Genomic DNA, 23,651 nt, shown 5'->3' with positions numbered 1-23,651 from the left:
GCAGAATGATCAGTCTATGGAAGATACTCGTATCATAGGAGGAGATGACTTTTCAAAACTGGCTGGAAAGGTTTGTACACATTTTAATAGAAATATTCCTTTTGTTTTGAAAACTGCTTGTTTAACCTTGAAACTAAATTTTGAATATGGGAATGTATAAACGATTTATTTATAAATACCGGTAATCCTTGTTCAGTGACTGCTCATTCATTGACCATTCAAAGTTACAATGGCACTAAAGGGGGACACTTATAGACATTCCTTGTAATTGTAGCCATCGCAATATCCCTGCAGTCACATCATCACAATTCAGGCACTTGGCAACCAGCATGCATTTACGACATTTTCAGTATCTCTCAGTCACGTCATCATGTGATCTTCACTACCAGCTTCTGCAAGCAAAGCCAGGGGAGAAACTGGCAGGAGATCACAAATGGTGATCATCTGGTATTGCATTTAATGACCCCAAGGATTCATTTCATGACCACTGCTGGAACTATCATAAATCCATGCAGTCATATGACACTGTACTTTATGTCTGCATCACTTAGTGATGGAATTGCTGGCCCCTATTGCTATCATTAAGTAAGAAACATCTAATAAATTACCAATACTTGATAGGTTTTGTAGTGCTCTAAGTCAAATATCCTTCTGGGACTCTTGCAACCCCCATCATTCCCACAGCATGCCCACCATGAATGCAGTTAAAAATATAATGATGTATGTGATTACATTTGAATGCCATGATAAATTATATATTATTTTTTTCCTAAACCCACTAGATGTGTTGAACGTGGTTTCCATAATTGCTTTTGTTTTGCTGACAGGGAATTACAAAAGCTGGAAGACTTGTGTTTGGGAAGGTTGACTTCTTACAATGGGTATAAGCCTAAGTAACCTATCTTGGACATGCATATTTCCCCACCAACCCAGCACAACTTAACTATGGTTTACAATGCCATTCAATGCCTAAACTGTGGTTAACTTTATCTAAAACAAATTAGCTTCATATCTCATGGCCTGGTAACATTAAATACAATTTGTCAGATTTCAACAATATGATTAATTACAGTTTATCAGAAATAGAAACAATTGTTAGAACATGATTGTAAAAGGATGCATGTGAGACTAAACCTTGTGTAACTTGTCTCTGTAATTATGAACAATAACTTATTGTGATGTCTGAAAACAGCTATTATCTGTTTGGCTTCACAATGTATCATTACATTGGTTTTGGCAATAGTTCTCCATTTACACATCTTGCCAATTGATGGTTTGTTGGACAAGTTAGCAACAAGCAAAGTCACGTGCTGGGTTAATACATTGTGATAAGCTACTGTGGTGTACATGTTGTTGGATGAATGTGGCATGACTATGCAGCCATTGTAATTTCTAAACTTTGAATTATAGCTTAGAGCTATGTCTCTACCAGCTCAGGCTTGCAGGCAAAGTAGCCATAGTTTTTGTGGCCTATATCCAGTTTACTTTCTGTCTTGAACTGTTCTTGCCTGCTGCATCTGTGAATTGGCTAGAGGCTTCAGCAACTTCAACAACCCTTCCCCATACAAACACAGTTCATGTGTGTGTGTGCACGCGTGTGCATCTGTGCACATTTATTTATTGATTGATTGATTGATCAATCAAACTTCTAAACAGTTTATTTCTCTCATGGAGGGGCTCTGGGCAGTGTACAATTTAATCAAAATAATAAAACATTAAAAATCGAATGTTAGGATTAAACATTTTTTAAAAATGTAAAATAACTTTATAAAATTACAAAAATTCAAGAGTTCCAAAATAGGGAGATTAGGAGTTGTTATACAGGTGGCAGGGGTTCTCAGGAGGCCTACCAGTGCCCCCCTCCAAGGCTACACAGCCATGTTTTGATCCCTTTGTGGAAGGCCAAAAAATTAGGAGCTTCCCTCAACTCTGAGGGCAAGATGTTCCACAAAGCAGGTGCAATAGCAGAAGAGTCTTTCGTCCTTGACTCCGCCAGTCAATTTTTTTGACCCTATCTAATCAAGTGGGATAGACTAATGTGATGGGGCAAGCTGTTCTATACGTAGCCTGACCCTATGCTATATAGGGCTTTATAGGTAATAACAAACACCTTAAATTGGAGTTAAAAGCAAACTGGAACCCAGTGCAGTTTGTGGAGCAGAGATATTATATGTGCCCTTCTTGGGGTACCCATTATAGCTCACAAAGCTGCATTCTGCTTCCAGATACTTTTCAAGGGTGTGTAAATATATTGTATGTGTGATATGTATACATTATAAACATATATATTGTTAGATTTCATTCCATTCATTAAATAAGTAACTTATGGTTTTAAAAAGTGGTTGCTAACAAAATTCATAGTTTATTCATTGTTATTCATTGAGCCTGTTCTGTGCTTCATGCTAAATCAAATATTAAATACTGCTTCTGCTTTACAGAATCATCAAAATAGGCAGTAAATTACAGAACTTTTTAATAGTTTCAGTTATTATAACTATTCCATATCTAGCATCTGAAGTCTGGAGAACAAGCTGTGTTTATTTTTCTGCTATATTTGGACATAATGATTTGGCAAGGAGAGGAGAGTGGGGGATGGAAACTTTGTTAAAGTACAAGATTGAGATGTGCAGATAACACATGTGAGGATGTAACTATGTAGTCACATATAGTTGATTATTCCATAATGTACCATGTTGTTTTTTGTATCATTGCCTTTTGTTATAGATGTGTTCCAGGGATGAGCTGTGCAAAACATGAAAGATTTACTTCACTGGGCTCAGAACATTGGGATCATAACCAAGTTTGGTCTAGTGGTTAAAGCATCTCCCTGCTCCCCTTGTTCGAGTTTGGGCCAATTACCAATTACTAAGACACTGTGAGTTCAAGTTCCTTCATAGGCATGAAAGCTGGCTAAACAATTTTGGGCCAGTCACTATCTCTCAGCCCACCTAACTCACAGGTTGTTGTTTGGGAAAAATAGGAGGAAGGAGTATTGTGCGCGTTTGTTGCCTTGAGTTATTTGTAAAAATAATAAAGGCAGAACACATCAAACTTCAGGGTAAATTTAGGAAGGGTTATAGCAAAAATAATTTATCCCAAAAGTACAATTCTGTGATAATATCATGACTTTTAACTTGTTAAATACAAGGGACGCGGTGGCTCAATGGGTTAGGACGCTGAGCCTGTCGATCAGAAGGTCGGCAGTTTGGCGGATCGAATCCCGAGTGCCGCGTGACAGAGTGAGCGCCTGTTACTCGTCCCAGCTTCTGCCAACCTAGCAGTTCAAAAGCACGTAAAAATGCAAGTAGAAAAATAGGGACCACTCCGGTGGGAAGGTAACAGCGTTCCGTGCGCCTTTGGTGTCTAGTCCTGCCGGCCACATGACCATGGAGACATCCTCGGACAAGTGCTGGCTCTTCGGCTTTGAAACGGAGATGAGCACCGGCCCCTAGAGTCGAAAATGACTAGCACGCATGTGCGGGGGAATCTTTACCTTTACCTAACTTGTTAAATATTTCATTTTATCTTCATTTCTTTTAATGAAATAAATGATTGTATTATATATATATATTTTAATTCCATTTATATCCCGCCCTTCTCCGAAGACTCAGGGCGGCTTACAAGCTTAGCAGTAGCCTTCATTCTATGTATATGCCTGCTTATTAGGGCTTTCACACACACACACTCCAAGCGGCATTATTACAAAGTCAGCTTAATTGCCCCCAACAATCTGGGTCCTCATTTTACCTACCTCGGAAGGATGAAAGGCTGAGTCAACCTTGAGCCTGGTGGGATGCGAACCTGCACTAATTGCAGGCAGCTGGTGTTACATGGTGTTACAATATTACATTTTCCTCCACCAAAATCTCACTCAGACTTTCAATTACTGAAAAAATATGAGATGAATTTATAATTTATTCAGCAAAGTTGCCATTGACAATTATATATAAGAGAAAAGCTTATATATAATTCTTTTTATCATTTTCTGTTCTGTTAACATATCCAAAACAATTTTTAAAGTTGCTTGATTATTACTTTAGCTGACTGTTCAAGAAGAAAATTGTTATAATTTAAATGTTCTTTTCTAGCTTTTAAAAAAGTGACATTTGACATTGATTAGTGCCAAATCCTCTACATTTAAAATTTGTTAATAATTTCAGACAAGTGTTTAAAGTATTGCAGTGGGTGTCAACCTATCATATTTTGTTCATCATGGTTGGCTATTGATAAATAGATAAGATTGCTATCTTTATCAATTTAACTGATTTACAGAGTGAGCCTAAAAATATTTCTTCCAATTGTGTTTAATGGTGTTTATTCCCATGTAAAAACCTCACCCTAAAAGTATAATCCTGTGTAAATCATTAACTTTCTCATTAAATATTGATTGCTTAAATTCAAAATTGATCACAGGAAAGAATTAGTGCATATATTATCTGATAGTTTAATTCTAGAATCAAGATTGCAATTTCTAGGTATGTTTGATGATCGTACTTTCATCTGAAGTCAATGGCTGCATCCTTGGTTCATTCTGTAACATTGTAAGATGTGTGTTATTGTACATTTTTGTGCAAAACCACAAAATAAGATTTCTTTGAATAGCACAAGCATAAGAAAGGAATAAATATTTTACCATCCAACCATCCAGGTGCTTTCATTGGTCAAGGATGAAACTGTTCTTTATCACTAATATGTTATGGCTTCTGCTTTCCTTTCTAATAATATGCATTCCTCACAAAGATTATAGAAGTAAACCAAAAAATATTTTCAGTTCAACATACAGCAGCCTTATCTGTCAAAAACAAAGTGGTTCATAAACAGTACATATTTTACTTTCATTGTTGCTTACAGATGGTCCGTATCAAATTAGTTAAGATTAAGAAATGTGCAGACATTTTTCAGGGTGTTATTTTAAATTTATTTTGCAGAAGTAGGCTTACATGCCACCTTTTGAGATGTATTGAACAGAGAAATTAAATATTAACTCCTAGTTTACCTTTTCTATGCTTGAATCGTTGATTTTGTGGGAGAAAAGATTGTTGGTCTTCAGGTAATCAAGACCAGTCTTTCACAAATTGGTGAGCAGGATTCAGATCCAAAGCAGACAAGAGTGGTTTGGAAATTAAATCCTATGTTCCTCTTCTTAGATGAGTACTTTCCATAGCTACTTACTACAACAGCCAACTCTTTGGGGAACAGGAAAATAAAAACATGTCATTTTTGGATTGTGCTGAAAAGGGTCCCTTAGTGTGTTTCCCACGAGTTTGCCAACTACTTTCATGAAATAGTAGGATACTTAGTGGTTGAAGAAGTGGTCAGGGTTGGTTCTTGGTCTATTGCTATTTGCCAAAAGGAAAGTCAAAATTCCATTATGTTACTGATCGAGTTTTATCTACCTTCAGAAAAGTATAACCTGAAGTATTTGGCTCTTTTCTTCTTTTACAACCCCTAGAGGTGCCTCCAACAAATCCCTAAAAATAGGAAGTGCAGCTTCCTGCTGTTTTAGGTAGGAAACCAAAAAACAAATTCCCAAATGGGCCTAATATTGTTTTTAGAAATTCCTCTTTAAAAACAGAAGATCCTGTCCCTGCCATTATATGTGGCACAAGCTCAACCATTTCGGATCTTTTTCCCTCCTGCCGTAGTTCTCATTATTCTCCAAAATCTAGAAACCCCAATTAAAGTTATTCATCTCTGATCCACTCTGTTTAGCACAGGTCTCTTTTCTTTACCTAAAGCAAAGTGCAAATTTCTTGGGAAATGGGAATGGAAAAGAATGTAACTCATTCCTCCTGTGCTGTTTTCATTCAAAAATTCTCCTGAAGACATGCATTGGCTCAAGCCCCACAGTTTTGTGAAGGGAAAAATGTTCTATGTCAAGCACAGTAATTGAAACATTCTGCCAAAATATTTTGAACTTCACAATTGTTTCTCCATGTTAGTTCCTTCTGTTCAGTTTGCCTCATAAGGGCAAAAATAATTGGGCTTTAATGACAGCTTTAAATTAAAATGGGAATCCTGCATCTTGAAGTCCCTTTGAAGACATCGGTCTTATTTTATATGACACTAATTTCATGAAATTTACAACAACAGGTTAGCCTAAACACAAATGCAAACTAGGAAAGCATAAAGTGCTAAACAACCTGGTAGTGATGCGAACTATATCCTGGTTAGACTTTAACTCCACCTGCCATTACCTTTGACGTTTTCAGTAAGTATGAAATGATATCCCCTCAGCTGGGTGAAATGATATCCCCTCAGTAAGTATGAAATGATATCCCCTCAGATGGGTGAAATGATATCCCCTCAGTAAGTATGAAATGATATCCCCTCAGATGGGTGATTCTCACCCATCCATGTTCCAAAAATCTTTAGAAAATTGCTGTTCCCCCAGGCCTCAGGTAGTATAGGTCAGACCTACATTAGCTTTATTGTAAAATCTTGCAATTCTGAAAGCACTTCTACCTTCCTTTTATTTTCCAGAAAACTGGTGTGTGTGTGTGTGGGGGGTGCTTTCTAGAATGTTTCCCATGGCCATTGTCCTTCTATAGGTGAAATATATTTTTCATGACCGTTGTCTGGGCTATGGCTCTTCCTCTTTGTCCCTCAAGATCATAGTTTAGAAGAAGCTTCTTGGATGAAGTGAAACATTTTCAAAGAAAAAAAAACAAAGAAAATTCAGTTGCCTTTTGGGAAAGAAAAAAAAAAGCACCTTTGGGACAATCATGACCTAGATGATTGAGTATCTCCATAGACACTCAGTTTTGTTTTATGTTGTAGTGATGTCTTTGACTGGCGGCTGGACACTTTTTAAATTGTTTTCTAGTTTTACTATAAATTAGATCCTCTAAATTTCATACATAAAAATAAATTCAGGCCTTTAATCACCCTAGTTATTCTTCTCTGCACTTTTTCCAAAGTCTCATCATCTTTTTTGTAATGTGGTGACCAAAACTAGATGCAATATTCTAGGTGTGGCCTTACTAAGGTTTTACAAAGCGGTAGTTAAACTGAAGAAAGTAGGGAAAAGCACTACTAGGCCACTCAGGTATGAACTAAATCATATCCCTGTTGAATATACAGTAGAGGTGACAAATAGATTTAAGGAATTGGATCTGATTGTCAGAATCCATTGATATCACATTCATAAATGTATGGTTAAAATACCCATACTTAAGACAGTGACTATATTAGCTCCCCCTATGACTGAAGCAGCCACAATAAAAGCTCTGATAGACTCTGGTTGCATCCGCTGCCTTATCAGCCCAACGCTGGTGGAGAGATGGAACATCCCAGTGAGGAGGCTAAAACAACCAATCTCTTTTAGTCAATTAGATGGGTCAATAGTGGGGGGGCAGCTACCCTAGCCACTTTACCAATCCACCTATCCCTGGGGTCTCATGAGGACATAACATTTATAGTGGCCCCAGGCATGGAATGCCCAATGATTTTAGGACTGGAGTGGCTGAAGAAATGGAACCCCAGGATAAACTGGAGGACAGCAGAACTCAACTTCCCAAAGGGAGGGGCAGAAGAACTTAGACTCCCCAAGCATCCCCCCCCGCCTGGAGGGAGGAGACAGCAGCAGTGGGGGAAGAGAAGAAGTTCCCAGAGATACCAGAAGAGTAGAGAGACCTTGCTGAGGTTTTCAGTGAGGAACAGGCAGATGAACTTCCTCCCCACCGCCCCACAGACTGTGCTATAGAATTCAAACCCGGGGCAAAACTCCCAAAACCCAGGATGTATGCCATGAGCCCAAGGGAAATGGCAGAAATGGAAAGATTCATAAAGAAAAACTTCATTGAGCCTGCCAGACCCAAGGTGGCCTCCCCAGTTCTTCTCAGGGAGAAGAAGGATGGTTCTTATAGATGTTGTATAGATTATAGGAATCTGAACACAATTAGTGAATGCAATCTGTACCCCCTACCCCTGATGAAGGATATGCTATCCCACCTGTCAAAAGGACAGATTTTTACTAAACTAGACCTGAGGGAAGCATATTACCGCATCAGGATTAAGAAAGGGGATGAATGGAAGACTGCATTCAACTGCCCATTGGGGTGCTACCAGTTCAAAGTACTGCCTTTTGGACTGCAAGGGGCTCCCGCAGTGTTCATGCAATTAATCAATGACGTGCTAAGAGAGCACCTATATAAGGAGGTCCTGGTTTACCTGGATGACATCCTTATCTTCACTGAGACCAAAGAAGAACATATCAAGCTATTCAGAGCAGTTCTGAAAAAAATGTGGGCTGCCCACCTATATGCTAAATTATCAAAGTGCGAATTCCACCAGGAACAAATTGACTATCTGGGATATCACATATCCCCGGAGGGCATAGAAATGGACCCTGAGAAAGTCAGGGCAGTATTAAAATGGGCACACGAAAGCAATTACAAAGCTTCCTGGGATTTGCAAATTTCTACCGGCAATTCATCCCTTCATTTGGGCAAATAGCTATGCCCCTCACAAACCTGCTGAGAACGAAGGGGGGGGGTCCCCCGTGAAACCCAGCCAGCCTCTAAAATGGACAATGGAATGTCAAGCAGCATTTGAAAGGCTTAAGAGACTTTTTTCCGCTGAACCGGTACTTAAACACCCAGACCCGGACAAACCTTTTGTAATACAGGCAGATGTGAGCGATGTAGCAGTGGGAGCTGTATTATTACAGGAGAATGATGGGGGGGCATTGCAACCTTGCGCATATATGTCCAGAAAACTCACGGAACCAGAACAACACTGGCCTATATGGGAAAAGGAAGCTTTCTCTTTAAGAGTAGCATTAATGACATGGCACCAATTTTTAGAAGGAAGTAAAATACCTTTCCAAGTCTGGACAGATCACAAACATTTGGAAGCACTTGTTCTGAACCAGCCAACTACCGGCCTTGTAATAAGGCAAACCCCTGTTCAAGCAGTAGAGACTGGAGAGCGTCTGAGGTTGCAAAGCGTCTGCCAAGTTTAATTCACAAGCAAAACAACAGAACAAGAAACACAGGAACTTGAATCCTCAAGCGGAAGGGTTGCTTTCAGCAACCAGCCCCTCCCCAAACACTCCTTTTATTTAGAGTTCAGGGCGTGGTCTCCCTGTGCCTCCTCCCGAGGAGTCCCACAGCCTTTCTTTGTTTGTTCCTGCTCGACTGCCTCCTGCGTCGGGCGTCCTTGAACAGGGCCAGCTGTGGGTCATCATCCTCCGCACTATCGGGCTCACGCAGCTGAGAAGAGGGCCCCGGCTGAGGGCTCTGCGAAGCCTCCAAGCCATCATCAGCCGGTTCGTCTTCCACACCCTCCTCCTCCCCCTCATCTGAGTCATCCGATACATCTGAACCGGCTGCCGGACCCACCGGCTGGCCCTGAGTCATAACAGCACTAAAAACACCCAGGAAACTCATTCCAAAGCAAGCCTGCTGGTCCCAACATTTCCACCGATTCAACTTTACGCTCAAACACTTACCTGGGGGGAAAAATTTCCTGGCAGACGCATTATCCCGCTTGCCCCAATATAACAGCACAAGGACTACTGTCTTTAAACCACTTGTGCCTGAACAACAACTGGCACCACCAGGGCACAAGAAAAAAGGAAGCCGAAGGTACAGTAGATGGCCAAACTGGAATAGAATTCCGGAAAGCTTTGGAAAGCGATGAATGGTTCCAGAAAAATAGACATGTGTGCACAATTACAGATGGACTGCCTTGGGTGGGGGAGAAGCTATATATACCTGCCACCCAGAGAATCAATTTCATGCAACTGTACCATGATACAAAAACAGCAGGACATTTTGGGTTTGTAAAAACCTTACATTTAACTAAAAGGCAATTTTGGTGGCCATCCATGAAAAAAGACATAGAAAGCTATGTGGGCAGCTGTCAAACTTGCACGATGGCTAAGAGGCTGCAAGGGAAATCGCCAGGACTGCTACAACTGGTGGCGAACCCCTCAGCCCCATGGAAAGAAATAGCCATGGATTTTATTGTAGAACTACCAGAAAGTAATGGAAACACCGTAGTCTGGACTGTCACAGATCTATTCTCTAAGCAAGTACATTTCATTCCTTGCCATAAAATCCTGACTTCAAAAGCATTAACGGAACTTTTTGTACAGCATATTTACAGATTGCATGGGGCGCCACAACGAATCATATCTGATAGAGGGGTGCAATTTACGTCAGCATTTTGGAAAGAATTTTTGTCCCTTTTAGGAACCACTCAAGGACTGTCATCTAGTCATCATCCTCAGTCGGACGGATCAGCTGAACGATTGAACTCAATACTTGAACAATATTTAAGATGCTTTATTAATTTTCAGCAATTGAATTGGACGGACCTTCTGCCTTTTGCAGAAGTAGCATATAATAATGCAGTCCACTCTAGCACAGGTTACACTCCTTTTCAAGTAGCTACGGGTCAGAGCTTTAACCCAATGCCAGAACTAACCCCAAAGGAACCGGTCATTCCTGAGCTGAAGGAATGGATTGCTCAATTACAGCACACCTGGCCGATTGTTCGGGAAGCATTATAAGCAGCTAGAAAAGCATACAAGACACAGGCAGACAAAAAAAGAACCAATCCCTCACCTTTCAGGGTAGGAGAGATGGTTTATTTATCCACAAAATACCTCAAATCACTCCAACCCTGTAAGAAACTAGGTCCAAAATATATTGGTCCTTTTCCAATTAAAAAAATCATAAACCCAGTGACAGTCGAATTAGAACTACCCAAAACTCTTAGACGGATACACCCAACCTTTCGCTGCAGTCTAATAAAGAGAGAACAACAATCACCCCTATGAACAAGAACACCACCACCACCACCACCAATCATGGTGGAGAGAGAACAACATTTTGAGGTGAAAGAAATCTTGGATTCCAGAAAACACTACGGAAAGATCCAATATTTAGTGGCATGGAAACATCTCCCTTCCTCGGAAAATGAGTGGGTTAATAAACACCACATTAGAGCACCAAAGTTGCTCAAGAGATTTCATACAGAATATCCAAACAAACCAGGTTAACATTTATATATTTTTCTCTTTCTTCATTCCACAGATGGACCTATCCTTCTTTTGAAAGGAGAGCAGATTGTCAGAATCCATTGATATCACATTCATAAATGTATGGTTAAAATATTGTGCCTACTGGGATTCTGCCATACTTGTAGAAGGAGGGGGGAATTGTTTATTCAGTCTATCAGTAGCTGCTTTCAAAGAACCTTTGATCTGAGGGAACTAAGGGGGGAAAGTGATCTGTCTGTTTGGGGCTGTAGGAAGAAGGCAATCAACAAAGGAATGCACGAAGCTCCTTTCTTCCCACGGAAGGACCTGACAACCAGAATTGATGGGATCCTAACCAAATGGAGTTTGAGGGGAGTGGGGTTGAACCAGGAATGCTTATATAGAATTGAATGTGACTCAAGACCAGATCCTGTCTCATATCTCCACAACCAATCCTATCCTAGTAAACTTTTTCCTTTTGGACAACTTGGCTCCAAGAGTCCTTATTTCCTAAGATGTGGATTGGGGTGGGTCCTGACACTGATAGACAGAGTGCCTGAAGAACTATGGACAGAGGTTCGCAGCATTGTACAACAGGTAGCAACCAAAACCACCCCAAAGAAAAAGAAATGCAAGAAAGCAAAATGGCTGTCTGAGGAAGCTTTGCAAATAGCTGAGGAAAGGAGTTAAGTGAAAGGCAAGGGAGAAAAAGAAAGATACGCCCAATTGAATGCAGAATTCCAAAGAATAGCTAGAAGAGATAAGAATGCCTTCTTAAATGAACAGTGCAAAGAAATAGAAGAAAACAATAGAATAGGGAGGACCAGAGATCTTTTCAAGAAAATTGGAGAGATGAAGGGAACGTTTAATGCAAAAATGGGCATGATAAAGGACCAAAATGGCAGGACCTAACAGAGGCAGAAGAGATTAAGAAGAGATGGCAAAATTACACAGAAGAACTATACAAGAATGAGCTTAATGTCCCTGATATCACAATGAGGTGGTCACTGACCTCGAGCCAGACATCCTAGAATGTGAAGTGAAGTTCAAGTTTAAGTTTCAAGTTTTATTTAATTTGTATACCGCCCTTCTCCTTGGTAGGGACTCAGGGCGGTTCACAGGGCATATATAAAAAAGACAATACAAAAATTAAAAAAGATTAAACCAATGCCCAGTTGAAAACAGTAATACAATTCTAAAACGACAATTTAAAACCCATAATCCCCCGTCAGGCCAGACCAGCTAATTCAAATAGGTGGGTCTTCAGGCCACGACGGAAAGTTCGGAGATCTGATGCCGTCCGGAGCTCCACCGGCAGTTGGTTCCATAATGCCGGAGCGCCCACAGAGAAGGCTCTCCCCCTGGGGGCCACCAGTCGGCATTCCCTGACTGGCGGCACCCTGAGGAGGCCCTCTCTGTGGGAACGCACAGGGCGGAGGGGAGTTGATGCCGGAAGTGGGCCTTAGAAAAGCTGAGCAACAAAAAAGCTAGTGGAGGTGACAGTATTCCAGCTTAGCTATTCAAAATCTTAAAAGACGATGCAATAAAAGTGCTACACTCAATTTGCCAGCAAATTTGGAAAACTCAACAGTGGCCACAGGATTGGAAAAGATCAGTTTACATTCCAATTCCAAAGAAAGGCAGTGCCAAAGAATGTTCAAACTATCGCACCTTTGCATTCATTTCACATGCTAGTAAAGTTATGCTTAAAATCCTACAAGCAGATTCCAGCAGTATGTGGATCGAGAACTACCAGAAGTAGTTCCAAAGAAAGGCAGTCTAATGGCAGAAAGTGAAGAGGAACTAAAGAGCTTCTTGTTGTGGGTGAAGAAGGAGAGTGCAAAAGTTGGATTGAAACTTAACATTAAGAAAACCAAGATCATGGCATCCGGCCCTCTCAATTCCTGGCAAATAGATGGGGAAGAAATGGAGGTAGTGACAGATTTTATTTTCCTGGGCTCCAAGATCACTGCAGATGGGGACTGTAGCCAAGAAATTAAAAGACGCTTGCTCCTTGGGAGGAAAGCCATGGCAAATCTAGACAGCACACTAAAAAGCAGAGACATCACCCTGTCAACAAAAGTGTGTATAGTCAAGGCGATCAAACCGGTCAGTCCTAGAGGAGATCAACCCTGACTGCTCTTTAGAAGGCCAGATCCTAAAGCTAAAACTCAAATACTTTGGCCACCTAATGAGAAGGAAGGACTCACTGGAGAAGAGCCTAATGCTGGGAATGATTGAGGGCAATAGAAGAAGGGGACGACAGAGAATGAGGTGGCTGGATGGAGTCACTGAAGCAGTAGACGTGAGCTTAAATGGACTCCAGAAGATGGTAGAGGACAGGAAGGCCTGGAGGAACATTGTCCATGGGATCATGATGGGTCGGACACGACTTCGCAGCTAACAACAACAACAACAACAACAACTAATACTTCATGTGATTTTGATTCTATGTCTCTGTTCATACAACCAAGGATTGTATTAGTATTTTTGGCTGTGCCACCCACTGCTCACTCATATTTAAGTGATTATCCACTAGGATTTCAAGGCCCCTCTCACAGTTACTATTTTTGAGTCAGGTTTCACCTAATCCATACTTGTACCTTTGCCTAAGTGTAAAACCTTGCTTTTTTCCACATTAAATTTCATTTTGTTGGATCTAGCCCATTGATCAAGTCTTTCAAGATCTCTTTGGATTCTGAGCTTATCTTCTGGGATGTTGGTTAGCTTAGTGTCATATGCAATTTGATGAGTTTCCCTTCTATCACCTCATCTAAGTCATTTATGAAGATATTGAAGAGAACTGGACCTAAAATGAGGACCCAGATTGTTGGAGGCAATAAGCTGACTTTGTAATAATGCCGCTTGGGGTGTGTGTGTGAAAGCCCTAATAAGCAGGCATATACATAGAATGAAGGCTATTGCTAAGCACATTGATTTGTGCTTTAGATTGTAAGCCGCCCTGAGTCTTCGGAGAAGGGCGGGATATAAATGGGATTAAAATAAAAATAAAAAAATAAAACAGAATCTTGTGGTATCCCACTCCATGTAGATGTAGTACCATTAAGAAATACTCATTGAGTATGGTTTGTCAGCCAGTTACAAATCCATCTGGTGGTGATGCTGTTTATCCCACATTTTCCCACATTTTTCTAGCTTATCAAGAAGTAGGCTGTGATCAAATGCCTTGCTGAAATCCAAGCATACTATGTCCACAGCATTTTGCTCTCCTACTAATTTAGTCACTTTGTCAATGAATGAAATGAAATGATTCTTCAAAGAAAAGTCAAGTTCTGCTGAATTGTAAACACCGCACTTTGGTCTACTTTCTTACCTGAAATGTAGTTATTAGCTTTCTTTACTAAGAAGACAGGAGAGTAGGGTCTCAAGTTCTGCTTTTCTGAACAACTGCATCTCAGGACACATGAGTGATCAAGTGATAAAGATCAGTCCTTGGCCAAAACTTCCTTTTCTTTTGCAAGGGAAGCTTCCAATCTAAACCTCAACAAAGAATCTAGAAATGCTGCCAACTTACACACTTGTTAGAAAACCCAAATTCTTCTGCTTCTTTACAGTTCTCCAAGACAAAGAGGCTGGCAGCTATGATTTGCTGCTAGTATTGAAATTCCCAGTTCCATGTTCAGCTGTTCTTGCTGCCATGCAGCAAGCGGCTACTTGCTTGCAAATATAATTAACATATTTACTTGTTTTGGTTTAGGAGAGAAGATGATTGAGTTTATTTTGAAACAATAAAAGTGGGGCCTATTAGAAATAGGAAAATCTGTTTGTGCATAACTGGCAGGATCCACATCTCAATCTTCAGAATGGAACATTTACTTTCTGTTCATTGTTAACAACATGTAAATTGCTGGGTTTTATTGTGCTGTCACGATGGGACTGGCTGTTCTAGTTCCAGAGATTTTGTTGTTAGAGCTTTACAAAAACTGACCTTACAAATAGTTTTGAACTAGGAGAAAACTGACTATAGTTTTCTTTTTCTTTGTTTGTCAATTGATTTTTGCCTCCTCGCAAGAATGTTTAAAGTTTGAAGCTTTTCTTGGCAAAGAGGGTATAGAATTTTGCTACTAATGGCGTATTTAAAAATAAAACACTGCCATTGTCATGAATTAGGACTTTACAACAATGTGATATCTGATAGTTATTTCAAAGAAATTGGTGTGTATTTGAATGGCCAGCATATGATTTCCAAACTGATTTTCAAAATAGAGTATACAACTGATTAACTTCTGGGTAATTTGTTGTCTGATAGGGAGTGAGTTTTTCTTCCTTTTCTAGTCCCTATGTGATGCCTTCTTTTTAAAGGATGAAACGTATTTGTGCTGTATTTTGTACACTGTATTTTTCAGACAGTCTCAAAATAACTTGAGATTAATTTCTGGAAAGTCTATAACACTTGATATAGATTGGGATCTTTCCTCCCAAAAACAAGGGGGCACAAACAGTTGTAGGTAGGCTGATGCCTTAGCTCAGACATGTCAAGCTTGTGACGTCACATGATGTCATGAGACGTATTGGACTGTTTTGCCATTGCCGGCAATGGGGTGGGCGCGGCTTCCAGATGACGCATCTGTCCTATGGGCCGGCAGTTTGACACCCCTGCCTTAGCTGATAGTAATGATGTCACTACATTGCAAGAGGTTGTAGTTTTGAAATCTATAAGCTATAGGTTACTCTCAAGCTGCTCTACTAAATGATATTGTGTAAATCATTTTCTTGAGACTGTTTAGGAAGCTCTTTCCTTTAATGGTTCTTCTCTTTGAAAAAAGAGGGCTTACATGGGACCTTACTGGCAAATCAGTCTTCAGTTCCCATTAGCATTGTAAGCTTGATGTTGCTGCTAATTTGCAACAATGTATGTGAAATTAGATCTAATTAGAAAATGTTGGAATTGTGGTGATGGTAAAATATGGATAGTTTTGGAGAGGACAGGTAGTCCTCAACGTACGACCACAATTAAGCCCAAAATTCTGTTGCTAAGTAAGACATTTTTAAGTGAGTTTTTTCCCCATTTTATGACCTTACTTGCCACTGTTTGTTATGTGAATCACTGCAGCTGTTAAGTTAGTAACATGATTGTTAAGTGAATCTGGCTTCCCCATTGACTTAGCTTGTCAGAAGGTCACAAAAAGTGATCACATTACCCCGGGCACTGCAACCGTCATAAATATGAGTCAGTTGCCAAGTGTCCAAACTTTCATCACATGGTCTTGGGGATGCTGGAATGGTTATACGTGTGAAAAATGGTCATAAGTCACTCTTTGCAGTGATGTTATAACTTTGAACAGTCACTAAATGAACTGTTGTAAGTCAAGGACTACCTGTAGAATTTGCTAGCACACGTTTTCAGATATATCCAAGTGCTTGTATTAATACCAACTTGATTTAGCTCAGCCTTCAAGAAAGTCCAGTAAATGTTCCTAAAATAGCATTTTGGTAGTTATAGAGTGCACATCTGGATTTTGTACTAGTATATTCTGAAAATATACTAGTCAATCAAGATTACCCATTAGAGTCCCGTGTAAACCAGATTAAATTATTTTAATAAAATCTTAAGGCCTTTTTCCCCACATGCACCTAATCAATGCACAAATATCCAATGGCAACATATTCTTTTTTCAACCATGCCTCTTTATCTCATTTCCAGGCTATCAACATGAGAAGCTTAAGTTATCTTTAGCTATAGCAGTGTTGAAATAGTCTTATCCCCCTTATTCCAGTGTAGTCCAAGGACAGACAAGATAGGCTTTGGATAGAAGTCAAGCAATCACAGTGGCTAGAAACAGGCAATAGAACCAGGATAAGGATCAAAAGCAGAGACAATAAATGTCATGCTACTATAGTTTTCTGCTGATTCAAGGATTGGTGGAGAACATTTCAGTTTAACAATGAAGAAATGCCCATCAGATGCATCTTCTCAAATACCTAATTCACCTATCAAGTTAGATGTAAATATCTTCCTCAGTTGCTTTTGACTAAGAATTATCCATTTTTCAGGATATTTTTTATGATAGCAAAGCATTGTTAAGAAAATTACTCAATGATGGCTTCATTTGTGCCCTGTGATGTAGTAAATTATTTATGAATTGTTATTGAGTTTAGCTGATTTGATCTTCAATGTTGTCCACCTGTAAAATATGGGTTATCTTGTTAATATTTTAATCTTTTATATAATCTTAGATTTCTATAGAGTTTTATAACTTATATGTAAAGAAAGTAGACTTAAACAGAGCAGGCATTAGAGGCTAGCCATGATAAAAGGGTAGAGAACCAGAAAGCAATTATGTGGTTGAGATGCTAAACAAATGAAGTGTGTTCTCAATTACTTTAACTAAATGTTTTTCTCTTTATTTTGCAGAATGTACTTATTGTGGAGGTAAGTTCATAGATTTGTCTATGGCAAGAGCAATTTGCATGGATTTATTGTATTCTATTTAGAGAAATACCAATAATTTTTGAATGCCTGGTTAAATACCAAGCAATAATAAAAATTGATAATTTAAATGAAAGTATATATAGAATATTGGTGAATCATCTATTTAAAATTCTAGATTTAACAAATTATTGGAAGAGTAGGCCTTTGTTTTTTATAAACAAAAATATCATTGAATTATTTTTAAAAATTAGCAATATGTTTTATGTGTTTATTGTTAATATAATCTTTTAAAATATTAATATACAGCATTCTATGCTGTTTTGCTAACATTCTTTATACATTTTACAAAGGATATCATTGGAACTGGAAGGACTATGAGAGCACTTCTTGACAGTATTAAAAAATATAAACCCAGAATGGTTAAGGTAGCAAGGTAAGCGTCCATTTGTAAAAGAATATATTTAGGCTTAATTCAGTCTGGTGCCAAGTCAAAATTTTCTTAACTTTGATTTGTTAGCTAAATTCAAAAGTAGTATCAAACTACAAGTTCACCGACCATTTTGCCAGTATTAATATTTGGTGCTAAACCAAAAGCTGAACAACCATATTAGAGTTTAGGAGAAGGGACCATGCATAACCTAGTTTGCTCTTTGTTCTTAGTATTAAAATGTTTGTGAAAACTCTCTATTGGCACCGAAAGACCAACACTTGGGTCATTTTGCATAATCAAAATTAAAAAGAAAACAAAAGACCACATTGATTAGATTTCTAAGGTGGAGAGATATGATATAATCCTGTTTACTCAGAACTAAGTTAAATTATTTTTTATCAGTCTCATTTCTAAGTAAATATTAAATAAGTAATTTCTATGGCTGCATTTCCATGCAAAGCAGATTTTTTTTCATACAAGAACCTGTATTCAGGACCAGAAATAGAAACACACAATAAATTGGTATGACTAGGGCAAAAACTAAATTTAATTTAATTTTACATATGAATATAATTAAAATCAAATAAGTTGGTACAACTTGCATGATTGATCTTCGAGTAGTTATCATTTTCTATTGTATACTTTTTAAAGAAGTTTTGGAAGCAGTATCCAAGGTTGAGCATCCCTGATGGAGAGATTATTTACCACAAATGTAACACCATCTATATGGGATGTCTATGATGGCATCTGATCCAGATGGCAAAAGACCAGAAAACAAAGAGAGGATATTGATCGGGATTTTATCCCGATTACTTTTTCAACACCTCAAATAGCAACTAGAATTCTTCGAAGATAAGATTTATTGATAAGAATTATCAAGATGCTGGATACAAAGTCCAGTGGGGTGACACAGAGGCCGAGAGAACAATTAGTGGGCTAGAAACTAGGTTTCTCAAGTGGGCACCAAGGGAACTAGCTATGTTTAAGAAAAGAAGGGAAACCACGGTTACATTCTTCACCTGCTTGAAGAGATGTCACACAGAATAAGCCATTTTTGCCCCAGAATCCAAAGCATAAAATAATAGCCCTAAGTGACAAGAAGGTAGATTACAGTTGGCCATTAGAGAAAACTTCTCAGTGCTAAAAATAGTTTGATAATAAAATAAATTATTCAGAAAATGGTGGGTTCTCTTGGGTGGTTGTCTTTGTGCAGAAGCTGAATATACATTTATCAGGGATATTTTAATTTGGCTCTTTGCACTGAACAGAGAGCTTCTTAATTCTGTGATTCTAACTTCTGCTGGAAGGGAAAACAGAAGACTTAAAATTCCAACTGTGCAATGTCCAGTTAAAAGGAGCAATTAGCATTTGAAGATCATTGGAGAGCCTCTGCCCATTCAAAGAAGCACTATAATGTCCATACTTCAACTTGAAATAAGGCAGGGTGGTCGTTCATAATATGGGTCATGGTTCACTTTAGTGAATCTTGACTTGTATGGGTCAAATTATTTGAAACCTTTTTAAATCATGGAAACATTTTGTTCTTCATTTAATTGCAGCTTGTTAGTGAAAAGAACAGCTCTACCAGATGGATTCAGGCCTGACTGTAAGTCTCCTTCTATGAATTATTTCATATTCAAGGGTATTCAAGAAAGCTTCCATTCTCAAATTAAATAAGATACCTAGACATTAGGATGCTCTTCAAAAATGTTATTAAGAATGGACCAATTGTAAAAGTTCCCTATTAAACACGATACTCAACTTAAGTGTTTTCTTTCCTTTTTCTGCATGCATTAGGATCCTTCCTTGTTCATAAACCCAAAACAAAAAAAGTACCAGATATAATTTCTTGGTCAGTTTAGCTGCTCCTGTTGACACAAACTAAAAAGCAAGAGGAAGCATCAGTGTATGCTTGCTTATTCTTGATATAGCCATCAAAAATCTCTGCCTTGTCTTGTAACTGCATGTGTGAATTATAGTTCCCTGTGTAGTCTCAAACTGCCTAGAATCAATCTGTCATTCCCAAGAATGTTAAGTATTCATTCATGTTCATTACACCACTTTCAAGACTATATTATATAAGGCTTTAAAAAAACTTGCGATCATTAACTCTCAGTGTGTTAATCATGTCACATACTTGTCAAGTCATAGTTTGCTTAACCATAATTTGTGTAATTATGATTAGCTGGCTATACAGAAATTTTATTCTCTAAATGAGAAATAAAGATCACAAAATGGTTTACCACAGTACATGAACCAGGTTTGAGATTTCAAGCATTATCATGACCCAAAGATATCTAAACAGCAACCAAGTAGAGAATGTAATACAATTTGGTTTCTCTAGCGAGTGGCAAAACCTACCTTGTGATGCAAACTGTGTCGCAATGCAAGTATGAAATGACTGTGAGTTTGTGTTATGATGTCATAGCATATAATTTGTCTTTTGATAAATGCTTAAGAATGGATGCCTATGAGCTTCAGCTGTTATTAAAAGGTGATAGAAAAGCATAATAGGAGAAATCTGATTGGATAAAATAAAGTTAAGAATATTTCAGATTTTCATTCTTTTTCTGAGTCAAAACCAAGAGGATCGCTTTGAGACAACTTATGTGATCTAATTGGATACTAATAGTCAACTCTGATTTAAGGGATCAGCTGTAAAGTATTCTCTCTTCTTGCATCAGACATAGCTGGAATTTGGCTAATAAAGACATTTTTCAGGTTACTGAACTATGATTTAAAGAAAAAAAGGAAAATGACTTCAGTTTATCATTTTAACAATATATCCTTTTTTTTCTTTTTTCTTCCTCCTATGTTAGATTATGGATTTGAAATTCCAGATTTATTTGTGGTGGGTTATGCCTTAGACTACAATGAGTACTTCAGAGACCTAAATGTAAGTTTCAGCATTCTCAATTCCTTTTTTTAAACAAAACAAAAAAAAAACCATAGTAATATGCAACGTGCTTCTGTGACAGGATGTTAACAGAAGGGGGAAAGAAGAGCAGGGTGCAAATTAGTGTGGGTAGAATGCATGGTCTGACTGCAAAGATTCAATTTTTGACATCTTCCAATAGATTGACAAAATCTGTTGTCTGAAATCCTGGAGAATTTGTGCTTGTTAGTGTAGATATGAGATTCAGGACTCATTGAGGCCCATTAAAGCATTAATTATAGCCTGTAGAAACTCTTTACCTGTAGTGTTTAATGTACTAGTAGGGGTTATCATTACATTCTTGAAAAGTAACCATATTTAATTATATATAAAACTGGTCTGTCCCTACCTAATTTTTTGTTGGATCCTGCTGGCATCTGGGAGGGTTCTGAAGCATGCTACTCAAAAATCAAATATAGCTATGCAGCCCAATGTAGACAATAATAGACTATACAAGCCAGTGACCCAAATGGTACTGAACTTCCTATGTTCCTCTACTTTGCCTTTTTCTAAGTAATGTAGTGCAGAGTTGGTTGTATAAATTCTTTTGCCTTCAGTGAATGACGATGTTAAACTTCTGTTGTTTCAGCACTTATGTGTTATCAATAACCACGGCAAAGCAAAATACAGAGTCTAAAGAATAATCATCTTTGTCTGGAACATTTGTGGTCCTCATGATCGTCTCCATAAGAACGTACCAACTCATCTCATTCAGACTGGACTACATATGGCAACTCCCCAGGAAAGATCACCTTGGACTTTGATACAGTTAGACTCCTTTATTTCCTTCAGACTAGAGGTGAAAGGAAACTTGGTTATTAATTTTTGCACCCAGCTTTGCCCAACTTTATCATGCCAGATTTATTGGGATTAAATTCCCATTGTTTTTAACCACCAAGCTCTCTTACCCTGTGTATAACAAGTGCCTTTAAAAATGTGTGTTGAGCACAACTGCACAATGATCAGTGGGCTCCGTGGAGCTATTATAACAATTACTACATTTTAATGGTGCAGTTTGTTAGATCCTTTTTTTAAAGACAGTGTTATAGTGCCTTTACTTAAGCTCTTTTTTAATGGAGTTTGTATACATAATTGTTACCATCTCCTTTTTATGACTCATTCATTGTTGAGATATTTATTCTCACCCATTATTTAAAAATCAAAGGAGCAAAGACCTCAAACTAAATGATTCTTTCTTAACTCAATAGTTCTTTGTAGAACCCCTGAGATAATTTAGGCTGGTCAAGAATGGCTTGAGCTAATGTTTGAATTCATAAAAGCAAATAGACTGCATTGTGGTTTAAACGTTGTGTTTTGCACGCCATTGCTTTTGTTTTAGTAAAATGTGTGAACCAGCTTATTATAACATGTTCAGCAAAACATAGTTTTAAACCATACCATAGTTTGCAGGTAGGGAGGAAATGCCATAATTAAGCAATTATCTTCTTGTTTAAAGTCCAGTATTATGTACACTATATTATAACTCTCTAGTATGCTTCAAAATTAATTTAGGATTTGAAATATTAGCAGTCCTCGTCTTACATTCTAACCCAGGGGAATTCAGAAGAGGGCAATTTGTCATCCTTTGTTTTGGCAGCTTCTTGCTTTCTAAGGTTGAGAGGAATTGAAATCCATTATCTGGAAGGAAGGTATAAATGCATATGCTTCATCTGATCTTAGTGTCATGCTGTCCTTGTTCGTTTGTTTGTTCTTCTGCTTCTTACATCTCCACAAAATTTGTTCCAATGCCACTTTCTTTTTTTTCTTTTTTTCATAGTAAGCTTTTTATTGTTTTTTTTCTCTACATACATATGTTAATTTTTCAATCAGTGTGTGATCTGGGTTCATAAAATGCTAATACATAATCAAGTCCTACTCTTTGGTTCTCTAACCATTTGTAGAATAAATTCCAGCTTTGGTAATATTCTGTTTCTTCTTTGTCCTTCAGCCTCTTAGTCAGTCTGTCCATCTCAGCGCATTCCAGTATTTTTTTAATTACTTCTTCCTCTGATGGTATTCGTTCATTCTTCCAACATTGCGCGTAGGTTATTCTTGCTGCTGTTATAATATGTAGAACCAAATATAAATTTTGCTTATTAATCTTTTCTGGTATTATACCTAACAAAAAAATGTCAGGATTAAATACTACATGTTCTCCTAATATTTTTCTAACCAAGCATGTATTTTTTCCCAAAAGACCTTTACTTTGTCACATGTCCACCAGGTATGATAGTATGTACCTGAATTATGTTTACATTTCCAACATTTATCTGACACATTTTAAAACATTTTTGCTAATCTTGCTGGTGGCAAGTGCCATCTATAAAACATTTTATATAAATTTTCTTTATACGCAGTTGACAGTCGCTGCGATAAGGGTGGCAAAATCCAACTACTTTTCCACCCTCATCGCGTCCGCAGATAATCGCCCGGCTGCCTTGTTCAGGGTGACTCGCTCCCTACTGAACCAAGAGGTGAGGGAGGAACCCTTGCAGGGTCGAGCCGAGGAATTCGGTCAGTATCTGCTGGATAAAATTGCTCGGATCCGAAACGGCCTGGACTCCAACTGGGCTGAGTTGGAAGAACAAGGCATGGACAGTCTTGTCGACGTCATCTGGGAGGAATTTGATCCTGTGACTCCTAAGGAAGTGGACAGGATTATGAGGAGGTTGAGCTCCTCCACATGCTTACTGGACCCGTGCCCTTCCTGGCTGGCATATGCAGCTCGAGAGGGGACACGAGGCTGGTTCCTGGCGGTCATCTCCGCTTCTCTGAGGGAGGGTCACTTCCCCACCGCCTTGAAGGAGGCGGTGGTGAGGCCTCTCCTCAAGAAGCCCACCTTGGACCCATCCTCATTGAATAACTTTCGTCCAGTCTCCAATCTTCGCTTCCTTGCGAAGGT

General features: G+C 38.6%; 1 protein-coding gene across 1 annotated transcript in view; it reads left to right on the top strand.

Moving 5' to 3' along the window:
- The window catches only part of PRTFDC1 (phosphoribosyl transferase domain containing 1), a 71,128-nt gene extending 48,172 nt beyond the window's left edge, over positions 1 to 22,956 (top strand). The window contains exons 4-9 of the mRNA XM_081343213.1: positions 5 to 70; positions 17,367 to 17,384; positions 17,735 to 17,817; positions 19,374 to 19,420; positions 20,634 to 20,710; positions 21,339 to 22,956. Of these exons, the coding sequence (XP_081199339.1) occupies positions 5 to 70; positions 17,367 to 17,384; positions 17,735 to 17,817; positions 19,374 to 19,420; positions 20,634 to 20,710; positions 21,339 to 21,386 (339 nt within the window). The 3' untranslated portion in view covers positions 21,387 to 22,956. The remainder of the gene's footprint in view (positions 1 to 4; positions 71 to 17,366; positions 17,385 to 17,734; positions 17,818 to 19,373; positions 19,421 to 20,633; positions 20,711 to 21,338) is intronic.
- The last annotated feature ends 695 nt before the right edge of the window (positions 22,957 to 23,651 follow it).

Source organism: Vipera berus (assembly GCF_964194415.1).
Source record: "Vipera berus genome assembly, chromosome: Z".
Lineage (NCBI taxonomy): Eukaryota > Metazoa > Chordata > Lepidosauria > Squamata > Viperidae > Vipera > Vipera berus.
This window is presented reverse-complemented; position numbering and strand designations above follow the sequence as displayed.